The sequence below is a fragment of the Schistocerca gregaria genome, chromosome 3 (assembly GCF_023897955.1).
Source record: "Schistocerca gregaria isolate iqSchGreg1 chromosome 3, iqSchGreg1.2, whole genome shotgun sequence".
NCBI lineage: Eukaryota > Metazoa > Arthropoda > Insecta > Orthoptera > Acrididae > Schistocerca > Schistocerca gregaria.
In genome coordinates, this window is record NC_064922.1 from 138,735,846 (window position 1) to 138,749,187 (window position 13,342).

The following is a 13,342-nucleotide window of genomic DNA, read 5'->3' on the forward strand; positions in this document are numbered from 1 at the left end:
ACCTGTTTTCAGTTGACGTATTTCTGTATAAGAACATTGAGAGGGAGTACATCACATTTGCCACTGTTGTGCATCGTGCGATGTTTGGTGTGATGTTGTATTCGGCATTATTGTACTGTGCATTTGCGTATATATCACTTACGAGATTTCGATTTGATCAGTTTATTACACTGTATTTTTTCTATGCTGTAAGACATACAGTAATTCTGCAGTATCTCGCCCTTAATGTATTGCTAAGGAGGAGGTTTCACCACGTGAACAAGAGTTTGCTCTATGCTATTCATATTTCCTCAGAGGATGAACTAGATTATCTGTTGTCATTGTCAGCGATAAAAGAAAAGTGTTCCACGAAATTCATTAAGCCAGCAGTTATAAAATTCGACGGTCGCAGTTCTCTGTCTGGTTTGCAGATAGCACATAGTCTCCTTCTCGAAATGGCGAAAACTGTCAACACGGCATTCGGTGTTCAGAATGTTGCAGAAGTAGTGTGTTCTTTCTTTAATATTGTGACAAACTTATACATTACGCTGGTCCACTTCCTGGGAGATAGGGCACTGTCGTGTGGTGAATCGACTGGACTGGTTCTGCTGGACTGCCTACCGTGGTCGGTGTTGTCAGTGTGGCGGCTCGTCAGCATAGCGCAGAGCAGCGACGCCGTGGTCCAGGAGGCCAACCGCACGGAGCAGCTGGTGAACAGGTTGCTGCTGCTGCTGCCATCTGCAGGGGAGCACCGTGGGCTGCACACCAGCCTGCAGAGGTTCGCCCACCAGCTGGGCAGCCGTGGGCTCACCAACAGCGCGGCCGGACTCTTCACCATCGACAGGTCGCTGCTGACCAGCTGTGTGGCCGCCATCACCACCTACCTCGTCATCCTCGTCCAGTTTGGCCTCCCAGACGCTAGTAGACAAGCGAACGATGTACGAAGCTGTTAACTACGTACGGATATGGGGCAAAATTTCAGATAACTCAGAATGAATTCTTTAGTAGACACGTACCTAGTCAACAGGTGAACTGTTGATGTGCATTTACTTCTGTTCCACTGCACAGCACATGATGCTACTGGATGTGGTTCTTCCCCAAGTGGTGGCTCTGTAGCAGTTACTCTCACCAGCAGCCTGTAGATAGAATTTTCTATTACTGGTGATGATGATGACATGTTCTGCCCATTAAGCAGGCTTATAACTGCAAGTTCACTACTATTCAGTTCCAATTTTCTGCCATCATCTTCATAGTGTCGATAATGAACTGGTATAGTCTACTACCTCTGGTTCTTTTTTCATTCAACATTCGTTCTAGCATATCCTTTATCATAGAAGATCTTCTCATATCCTAGGTAATTTCTTTTCTTCCCTTAAGTCCAGCAAGTACTTGTCTTTTCTCGTTCAGCCTTTGCAATCCAAACTCATTCCTTATTTCAGCTGTCCACTTCATACATCCGATTATTCACCAGATACACAACTCAAAAACCTTTAAGCATTTCTCATCTCTCTGCCGGAGTGTACATGTTTCTGCGCCATTTAGGGCGACAGTCCATATAAAACACTTTACTAATCTCTTCTTTAATTGTTTATTTAATGGGCCACATAACACACTCGTCCTTCAGTAAAACAATCTGTTTACAATGGATGTCTTTGTTTTCAATTCCTGATTACATGTCATGTGACTGGTAATTTTTTGTGCTAGGTATCTACAGTTATCAACTTCTTCCTCTATCTAAACGCAAAGTTTCACTTTTATCTTTCCTTATTGCTGTATTAAAACAACTGCAGTAGTCTTCCTCATGTTTCCTCTTCATTCCATACTTTTCACAGCTATTATTCAGTTATTTTAACATATTGTTAATCATCTTTTCGTTTGCACTCATCAAGATCATGGCACCAGTTTTACACATTTTATTGTCATTCGTCCTACTCTAACACCACATTTTTATTAAACCAGTTACTAACCAAATCATCGAAATAGATATTAAATAGAGTTGGTGGAAGACAACAGTCATCTCTAACACACATCTTAATTTTCATTCCTTCTGTTATCTCAACTCCTAGTCTCTACTGTGACTGTAACTCCACAATTTGGTACAGACAGTAGCGATGTTGTTGCAGAATATCCATTTAATATCAGGTGCAAATTATTCTTATTAGTGTGGAACTGTTCTTTTTAAGAAAGTACTCTTCACTTATGATGTGTAATCTTTTGTAATGATGTTTTTATGACACAAGTCAGTCATGGGATGTATACAGCTTTTGCTATTGAAAGAACTTCGTGAGAAGACTGTCATATCTTGTACTGTTGAATGATTACGATGTAAATCTCCATTTGAGAAGCAGTATAATCAAGCTGCAGCCATTACTACATGATCTGTTATCTTTGACAAGGTTTACCAATGTTGTGAAACATTTCTGGTACAAATCAGTATATTTAGAGGATCATCTGTGACAATTTGAAAGCCTGTTGAATTTTGTTTTTTATTGTCTTATCCATCGTATGTATTTCATGAAGAAGTATCATTCATTTTATGTGCATAGCGTAAAAAAAGATGTGCCTGAAGCACTTATTTTCAGACTATCATTACTGTAAATGTTTTCTATCATAATAATAAGTTAATCATAATTTTCCATTAACAAACTACTAGTGTGTAAATTATGAAATAAAACCATGAATGTAATACGTAAAATAGCAATTTAAAACGTAAAACAAATATAAGTAAAATAGATAATTAAAATGTAAGGAATGTTTAGATATTGTAACTAGGTATACTGAAAATACTCCAGCAGTAAGTTGTGTACAGATTAATTTCCAAAATAAGTATTTCTGAAACCAGCTGTATTATACAGAAATGTATGTGGTTTGAAAGCTTATTTAATTGATGTAGTAACAAAAGTTTTCAGAATTAATTAATGTTTTTAGGATATTTTGAAAAAATTCATGTTATTAAAAAAGCTGATTATAGTTTTCACGAACATCAATTACATATAAATTTTTGTGTGAAAAAAGTTTTTCATCGTTTCAAAGATATTTCTGCAAACCAAAAATGCCAAATTAACTTTCCAGGTGGGCTTTTCCGATCAAATGTGAACTTAGACTCAAACAAAGATATTCATGTTGCACTTTTTTTCCCCTCTCACACTCACCAACATCGTTTATCGGCACTTGAAAATGTTTCCTTGTAAGTGAACTAGGCCAATCAGTTTAAGCTAACTGTTTTGCACCCATGCAACGACCCTTTAATGCCTGACTTGCTGCACAGGGCAAAATAAGCAATAACGACCGCCTCTTGTCGCATGTACTAGGAGGTATTAACCAACACAAAAGCATCTATAATTGTTAGTCTGCAAATAATGTAAATACTGATGAAATGCTGTTCAGTACACTTTTGTCAGACACGAATAAATATATCTGCATTTATGCACGTTACGCACTATATAGAGGGCATAATAGCTACTTATTTCAAGCAGTTGCACTAAAATGATAATCGTTGGCATGTCAAAACATGGAGTCCACTGCACACCAGTTTGACATTAACTTACATTTCTCTAGATTCAGAGCTAGATGCCATTCATTGCACCAACTAGAAATTTTTTTCCAAGTCATCTTGTATCCTCCTACAGTCACTCATCGAGGACAACTTCCTGTACACCACAGCATCATCAGTAAACAACCGCAGATTGCTGCCCACCTGCCGTCTAACCGTTTACATACACAGAAGGTAACAGCGATCCTATCACACTTCCTTGGGCACTCCAGACGAGATCCTTGTCATTGATGACCACTCACCGTCGGAGGTAACCTACTGAGTTCTACTACTTAAGAAGTCTTCGAACCACTCAAATGCCTGGGAAACTATGCCATATGCATCCACCTTCGTTAACTGTCCGCAGTGGGGCACCACGTCAAATGGTTTCCGGAAGTCTAAAAATATGGAATGTTCCAGTTCCTCTTCATGCATAGTTCGTAGTATATCCTGTGAGTAAAGGCAAGGTGTGTTTGGCACAAGCAATACTTTCTAAGACTGTGCTCGTTCGTGGACAAATCTTTTCGGTCTCAACGAAATTTATTATATGCGATGTCAGAATATGTTCAATAATTCTGCTGTAAATCGTTGTTAAATATATTGGTCTGTTATTCTGTGGATCCGTTATTTCGTCCTTCTTATACACAGGAGTCAGTCGCCTAAGACTTTGCACTGGGCGAGAAATTTCGAAAAGTGCAAGTATAGTATGGGGGCAGTTACGAACAGTACTTCTTATAAAACAGAATTGGTATTCCATCGGGATCTGGCGACTTATTTGTTTTCAACTTTTTAAGTTGTTGCTGCAAAGCGTAGTTGAATTGTACTGGTTACTAAGAAATAACACAATTTGAGCTGAATGATAACAAAATGAGTTTGAAACACGTCATTTGTGATGCTATTTGAAATAATACCTCCGATTAAGAGTTGAGTTTCACCAAGCAAATGTTAGCGCAAACGCGTTCCTAAACTGTCACGAGTGCAGAGAACCAGATGTGTGGTTCCACTGTTTGACATTATAAAGCATAAGTATAGAGTGGGGAAAGATAATAACACCTGGGAGGGCCACGTGCTTATATCATACCCCTGTGCACCGAAGGACCCAGTGTTAAAGGTTAACACGGAGTTTGTACCGGTTTCTTTGGGAAATTGTGGTGCTACGGTGGTAGAATTTGTCGAAAAACTTTCTCGACACAATACATGTTAACAATGAAATTTAACAAAGCAGTGTTAACCCCGCTGAACACCAGAGAACACAGGAGAAATCATCAACTTGAAATTTAAAATATACGAAATTTTCACTACCCACTATAAGAAAAAAAGAACCGAAGCACCACGAAGGAAATATCCAAACTGGACGGAAAACAGTGGATGCGATGCACATGTTCAAGCAAACAAACAAATGATTGCAATTTCAGAAAAACTGAATGAGTTGTTGAAGAGAAAGAGCTTCACAGATTGAGGAAGCCAGTAACGAGTTGGTCCATCTCCGTCCCCTACGCAGTCAGTTATTCGGCTTGGCACTGATTGACAGGGTTGTTGGAGTTCTTTCTGAGGGTTAGCGTTCTAAATTCTGTCCAACTGGTGCGTCAGATCGACAAAATCCCGAGCTGCTTGGAGGTCCTGCCCATAATATTCCAAACGTTCTCAATTAGGTACATATCCGACAATCTAGAAGGCCACTATAGGTCTGGCAAGCACGGAGATAAGCAATAGAAACTCTCGTCATTTGCGGGCGGGTATTATCCTGTTCAGAGGCAAGCCCAGGATGGCTTCGGCCTGGAAACCCATTGACTGGAGCAGAACTGTCGTAAGCGGTGAGTTAAAAAATGGCTCTGAGCACTATGGGACTTAACATCTATGGTCATCAGTCCCCTAGAACTTAGAACTACTTAAACCTAAGTAACCTAAGGACTGCACACAACACCCAACCATCACGAGGCAGAGAAAATTCCTGACTCCGCCGGGAATCGAACCCGGGAACCCGGGCGTGGGAAGGGAGAACGCTATCGCACGACCACGACATGTGGGCAAGCGGTGAGTCCCGCTTCGAACTGCGCCCAGATGACAAGCGGTCTAGAGACCCTCTGTACAGCCCGCCATGACAGCGAGGAGTGATGGTCTGGGGTGCCAATTCTTTTCGTAGCAGGACACCTTCGGCTGTCATCCATGCCACCCTTACGTCGCAGCGGTACGTCGACGATATTCTATGCCTCGATTTATTACCCTTGATTTGAATACCATCCCGGACATCATTTCAGCAAGATAATGCTCGCCCGCACATGACGCGAGTTTCTAAAGCTTGTCTTAGTGCTTGAACCCTACGTTGGTCCGCTAGGACGCCTGATCTTCACCCAGTTGGAGCATTATGGGTGGCTCCCTCCAACCATTCCAGTAAATTTGCGATCTGACGAGCCAGTTTGACAGAATTTGGCACGGCATCCTTCAGGAGGATATCCAGCAATTCTTATCCATCAATGTCAAGCCGAATAATTGCTTGCACAAGAGTCAGGCGAGGATCAACGTGTTATTGACTTGCCCTAGTGAAGTTCTTCGTTTTGAATAAACCATCCAGTTTTTCTGACATTTTAATGATTTGTTTAATCACACATAACCTTTTCCTTTCCATTTGGATAGTTCCTTCATGGTGCGTTGTTTTCTTCTCGCATAGAGCGTAGTATTCAATCACCACAAGAACTTACAGACTTAATACTTAAACCAATCACTACGAGTACATCAGGTTTTCAAAAGGCCTATGACCTTACGATAGTTTCTCAAAAAAAAAAAAAAAAACGACAACATAATGTACTGGAATCATCTGACGAATTAAAACTGCGATCCGGAAGCTCGTCCTTCAAAGCCACTGCTAGGCAGGCCTGTCCCACACACCTCCCATCGGTCCCCCATCCCCTTCCGTCCCCCTCACAACAACCACAATACTGCCTGAATCTCTGTGCTGCAAGTGCTTCGCAGAGCAGTTGAAATGGGACAGTACGCAATGTCCTGGACGTTCCGACCCTGAACCTTCCGATACGTGACGTCAACGCCGCGTTTTAGACCGCAAATATTTTCGTCGTGCCTTTTCAGACTTGCAAAGACAGCTGCAACAGAGGGGGAGGCTCTGATCGGCAATACCAAGGGCAAAACTGGTTGGTCGTAAGTACAACGGTATCCTACAAAGCGGTCAGAAATGCCACGTTGCCGAAATCACGGAGTACGTATGTTTGACAATAGCGATGTGTGGACGTTTTGCATAATTTTCCGTGTACCCCCAGTACCAAAAGCCAGGGTGATCACTTTATCCTGATCTTCGGCACACACCGTTCCATTCAACTGTGTCTGACCAACTTCACTGAAACTCAAAATGTGCATTTAGATGACGAATAAAGGAAAAAACGGACGACAGCAAAACAGTTTCTGTTTTGGGAAACATTACGAAGTAATTACAGCAGGTGTTAACGTAAGTACCTCATCTATGACACTTGTTTATACCTGCTGGTTATAAATGTCTGTTATATGTTAATGTTTCTTCAGCAACTTCTTCTTATGCAGCCTTTATAATCCTGTGTTTTACAGATAAATGATCTTGATGGGTAGCAGAGAGACACAAAAATGGTTCAAATGGCTGTGAGCACTATAGGACTCAACTTCTGAGGTCATTAGTCTGCTAGAACTTAGAACTAGTTAAACCTAACTAACATAAGGACACCACACACATCCATGCCCGAGACAGGATTCGAACCTGCGGCCGCAGCGGTAGTGCGTTTTCAGACTGTAGCGCCTAGAACCGCCCGGCCACTCCGGCTGGCGGAGACTGTTGGTAGCCTCTACGTTGATCTGAGGGATCAGCTGTTCGACAGTTCCATGTCCATTTGCCCGTAAACATCTCTGCAGCCATCGTTCACCCCTGTCAGCTATGGCTCGAGGTACAACACAGCTGTCTCGGGGCGTATTTTGGATAGCACTATTTTGCCAAGCAGGGTATACTTTAACCACATGGCTACGTGAACAATTTACATTCTTAGCCGTTTAAGAAGTGCTACCACCCGTGGCCCGAAAGCCAATAATCATGCCTTTTTCCATGTCAGACAGATCGCTCCGTTTCTTCATTATGACAACGACTGCACTGTTTTTAGTTACAGTCCACTGGCAGTGCCACCTGCCTTCTGTGAGTGGTCATTGCACCTTGATGTAGGCGGCTACCACACTGATGTGATGGACCGTGTACGTAACAAAAGTTATTCTAATCCTGTGTAAACCAAAGTGACTATAGCACACAGATTGACCAATTCAGATACTGTTGTTAAGTACTGCTATTGGGTATGGCGGAGAGGGTTTTGTTTTGATGAAGTATAGTAACATTTATGCAGGTAGGTGACCTTGCAGGTCAGTCGACGTTGGAGTGCTGAAAATTCTCATCATTTACAACAGAAGGCTCTGCATGATGCGTGGAAAGGCGTGTAGTGTGTACTTAGTGCAACACGAACTATCGGGCCACTCTTCTTCCACTAAATTTCTGATAGGTATGTGAACGGAATTTTGCCACCTTTTTGCAGAGAACTAGCAACTATAAATAATTATAACGTTAATGATCGAAGCAGAAGAAATGAATTAAAATGTGTGCTGCAGCCGGTACTCGAACCCGGGTTTTTCTTGCTTTTTTTCTATTTCGTTTGTTGTTGATCGTTGTGTTTGGTAGTTGCGGACGTCATATGACATCCCTAGAGTTCGTTGTTGTTCGTTTCACTTCTATTTTTTTAATTTTTTTTTTATTACAGAGGCCAACTAGCTCTCTGACGGAACACGCTGAGCTACCATGCCGGAAATAGGCAGAAATGCCAACTATTATACCACCGGAGTACAATGTTCAACATTGCTGGGCTTGGGTAGTTCGTGCAGCAGTATTGACCATTATACTGAGGTTCTTATGCTCATCATCGCTGCACGAACTACCCAAGTTTCGTTTCCTCAACTTCGGTAGTTGGTGCAGCAATGTTGACCATTAGCATTTCTGCCTAGCAAGCAAGAAGACCCGGGTTCGAGTCCCTGCTCCTTCGATCATTATCGTAGAAAATTAAGAGACTTAAATGTCTCAGAGGAACATTTAATTATAAGGTATAAAAAGTTATAACGTTCTTACAGTCTGAAAAATGCAAGAGCCCACACAGGCGACACTTCTATGAAAATATTAAGCGGCACTTTTGATGACAGAAGCTTGCCTACAAAGTTGCTGTACTGACATCGGGCAGCGGTATCTAAATTCGCCAGTGGATACAATACCTTTACTTCACAAGGTTTTACAGTTTGAGCCTGTATTCAGCTATGTTAGTAGACGCTACTGTCAAACCAGTATGACGTGCTAAATAGCGCGGACGTGTTCTCAGGTTTTCGTCCAATTTCGTCCAAAGTCAGCTAAAGATGGCCAAACGAGTCCGAAAGATCCTCAGGATTTCTACCGATCGGACGCAGAATTTCCGGTATTGATTTCTGCGTAACGTTGGAGACCGTACTTGCGCGAAACACCCAACACATTGATCAGAACACCAGGGTTGCAACTAAATGCGACGCCTTGTCTATAGATGCAGTAGATTTACCAGTAACGGATAACGTCACACTGTTACTATTCTGCTGCAGTGGATTCATGTCTATTACAGATGCTGGCAGCCTGTGAGAAAAACTGGTACGTGGCGTTTTATTTTATTGTAATTGGCGTGAGCAATCGCATTCTGTCAGAAACCTAATTCGTAGCCGTATTTGAAGATTATAACTGTGGTGTTGTTGCGAGAATGGATAAATATTAAGACAAAAACGACAGCAAGGCCCGATGCACAGTCTAGAAATATTTATTCTACTATAAACTAGCTGCCACCTTGAAAGATGTGAGTGTTACTTTTTGCAGGAATTTTTCTTGTTTTGGATGTCTGAAATCGTTCTCGTAAGATCTGAATTGCGTAACGTTGAGTCTTGAAAGAGATGCTCTGTCGCACAGGATGAGTGAGAGGTGATCTTCGCTCTGCCAAGATTCCAGTCAAATTTATCTGTCGATCGAGAGGGAGGAGAGAAGAAAGTTAGTTGAGCTTTCGTGTTAGACATGAAAAATCGAGTTTCGGTTTAGTATCAGCAAGGGACAAACAGTTTTTGGAATTACGTTATGAATCAGTAGAGGAGTTATTATGGAGAGAAAAAAGAACTAATTTTTAACTTGGCACTAATAATGGATTACAGGTAATTACTAAGGATGTGTTATTTGAGGAAGTGGTTTGATAATGCAGCTTTGTTGTTTCGTCAGGCCAGAAATCTTTTTGCTTTTGATTGTTTGTAAGCATTTATCGATCATTAAGAGAGAATTGTATGTTAGAATTTGATTTTCGAATTCGGTATAGAGAGAGGATATACAAGTGAAGTTCAGTTATTTTTTAATTCCTGGATTATTGTTAGGTGGTTTTTGAAATTTCATTAAATATTCTTCAGTGAGAGGAAATTGCATCAGAATTGAATTCTTTTAATCCAGAGTCATTGTCCACATCCCAAGAGTGAAATAATTTTCAATTTATTTAAAAACCGTTATCAATAATTATGAACCAATAACCATAGCAATGTTTTTAGAGTATGCGCTGCACCTCTGCGATACGTCATGCCATGGTAATGTTATGTCTGATTCACTTCTCTTGATGAGTCACCTTGTAGTGGACGTGATACAGCGTTATAGACAACGGTTCCGCATTCGAATCGAGAGCTTGCCAACATGGCGTTTACTTACGGAAAGTTCAAATGGGAACGGGAGGCTGACAGCAAGGTTGTATCAGGAGACCTATCCCCGTCGGCAACAACCACAGCATTCAATGTTGACATAGGTGTTTCGCCATTTCTCTGAGACAGGCTCGTTTCAGGAAGCAGGTAATCATGAAGGTCGTGCCCGATATATTCAGAATTGGAGGGAAATGTGATTAAAACTGTGGAAGGCGACCGCCGTATCAGTACCAGGCAGTTAGATCGTCCCTACAGGGTAAGCCGGGCGACTGTGTGGATCATTCTCCATGGCAATTGGTACTATCCTTATACTTACAGAGTGTGCAGGACTTACTGGCTTCAGACTTTCCACATCGGGAGCACTTTTGTTACTGTTTTCTTCACCAGGCAACCGTAATTCCCGGATTTGTGTCATCCATCCTCTTCACAGGTGAAGCTACCTTTACGTGGAGTGGTACCTTCAACGTCCATAATGTTCAACTGTGGGACAGTATGCAGAAATGGACAACCCCATGGTATGGTAACAGCAAATTATCAGCATCGGTGCAGCCGGAATGTGTGGGCCGGGACAATTGGCGACCGTATCTTAGGACCAGTGTTCCCTCCACGTCGCCTCCCAGGCCGGAACTATCGGGTTTCTCGGGGGTGACTCTGCCTTCCTAGCGGGAGGAACTACCATAGCTGATTCGAAGGGTTATGTGGCTGCTACATCATGGAGCTCAAGCCCGTTTCACCGTTAACGTCCGGACGCATTTCAATTGTGTCATCCCTGGTCGATGGACCGGACAAGAGCCTCCAGTTGCATGGCATGATCGTTTACGGGATCTCAACCCGTGCGATTTCTGGTTATGGGGCCGTCTCAAAAGTATCGTGTATGCAGCGCCCATTCCAGATGTGGAGACTCTGGAGCAGCGTATTCTCTAGAATGGGAGCCATGCGTTTCACGACATAAGTTCATTAGGCCGTTTTTGTTCCTCTCATCGATGAACCGATAGGGTTTGTACACGGGAGAAAAATCATCGTATATATATATTGCCTGTTATTGCGTTAAACTTCCGCAGCACGTTGCCGAAATATCGCAGAACGTATTTCGTGTTTCAGTGCCTCCTCAACGTTAAATAAGGGGAAGTGACGCCAGAAAACTTGCACAGTGGCCTGTTCCCGTGTGAGGACGGCTTCACTGCTCTCCGCGCTGCGTCTTGCCGCAGACTTTGCTCCAGAGCGAGTGTCGCCGCTGTAGGTCCGCGTAGCAGACTGAAGACTGTCTGTCCACCACGGCCGACACAGTTTGCAGCGGTTTGTAATATGTGACTAATCTAAGATTTAATTTTTGTCTCCGTTTAATTGTTTAATTTTATGTTAATGGTTTTTTAAACATTTGGACGTATCTAAATAGTAATCACTTTGAGAAAATTTAAAAAGTTGCAATTTTGTTGTTACTCTTCAAGAGAGAGAACTTAAGAGTGGATCATCAGACCTGTTAGTCACGGATTATGATGAGTCGTAGGTATGTTGTAGAGGGATGTGTCCCGAGTACCTGGCTAGCCGCTTCCGATGCGACCATTCCCAGTTTCTGGGAAAATCGATGTTGAAGTTTTATGCATGCCTCCTATCTCCATAATGTTAAGTTTGTTTCAATTGGGCTAGGGTAGTGCCGGCGCTAAGATTCACGCCTCATGCGCTGATCGTACGGGATGGAAACTTGACTTTCTGCATTTCTTTCCCCATCGTGCAAAGTATTAGTAAACAGTATAAGACAAGCGAAATTATTCAAAAATAGACATTTACGCTGAAGTTCTTTAGTAAATCAATCACTATAAAAATTACCACACCCTAATGTACTCTGTTTTGCCAACCCTGTGATGTTGGTTTTTACAGGCGGGTTGAAAGTTTCACGAAAAATATTCAAAGTTCTCCCGACTTACTAACCACTAAGACTCATAACTCTTCGAGTGAAGATCCCATAAAAAACATTCTTGAACTCTACATCAGTTTAATGTATCTGTTTCCACATGAATGATCAAATACGTGTGGTACGAATCCAGGTTGATCGTAGAAACAACGATATTTTTCAAGCCAAACGAAGTATGTTTTCGGGTATTGTTTCTGAAAAATCAGGACTGCAAGGCAGTACCTTTCAGTAATTCGTTTGGTGCTCTACGAATTTGTGTTTCTGTTGCCCCTGTGACAAACATCATTCGGAAGTGTGTTGTTGATTTATTAATGATATTATTACGGTGAAACAGACTATTTTTGAATAATTTTGCATGACGTATACTATCTAATGATGTTCTGTATGATGAAACAAAAAACAAAAAAGGGTATGATTGGGGAGTACAGCGAGCGTAAAAGCCATGGCCTTAACTCCTGTACTACACTCCCTCTGTCGAAACAGAGTTGACGTTACCTGATATCGGATGTGTGCCTTAAATCTCATCATAGATTTCTAGAAAACTTGAGGGCCCTCGCATGAAAAGTCTCTAGCCAGGTAATCAGGACAGGACCCTCTACAACACACGCAAGACTCATCAAACTCCGTGATTAACAGGTCTGATGGTCCGCTTGTTTGTAATGTATCGACACGTAGCAGAGTGATTCGATAGCAGTCTGAGGTCGATAGTCCGGCTGATAAACGAGGGAATGACGTGATTGCTGCAAATGCTTTATAGACTTTTTTTTTCAGTGTGAAGACTGGAATGTGAACTTAATGTACTTACTAAGTGATTTTAGTTATGACCTATTACCTCAGAAAATAGTAACGTGAGAAGTAACTACTTTGGAAGAGAGGAGAGACTGGTTCGCTAAGTGGACTGCTGTTGATGCAGGGTGCGGACAGTGGAGTTAAAATATAAAAGTACTAAAGTGCTTGTCGTGATGGACTAACATTTCACGAAGTAATTTGACATTTACGATGCGCGGACGGACGAGTTAAAGGGACCGTTTTTAATACTGATTGCGCGATGTGAACTATAACTATAGACTTACTGAAGTGCTTCTCGTCATAAACTGATATCTAAGAAAAAGATATAAAAACTGAAACATTAGAATAGTGGTGAGAAAGATCTGTTAAATGCAGTGAAGCTG

The 13,342-nt window shown here is 41.9% G+C and overlaps 1 protein-coding gene across 1 annotated transcript; it reads left to right on the forward strand.

Moving 5' to 3' along the window:
* The first annotated feature begins 434 nt into the window (after positions 1-434).
* Positions 435-932, forward strand: LOC126355285 (putative gustatory receptor 28b). The gene has a single exon (XM_050005574.1). It carries the CDS (start codon positions 435-437, stop codon positions 930-932), a length of 498 nt encoding a protein of 165 aa, XP_049861531.1.
* The last annotated feature ends 12,410 nt before the right edge of the window (positions 933-13,342 follow it).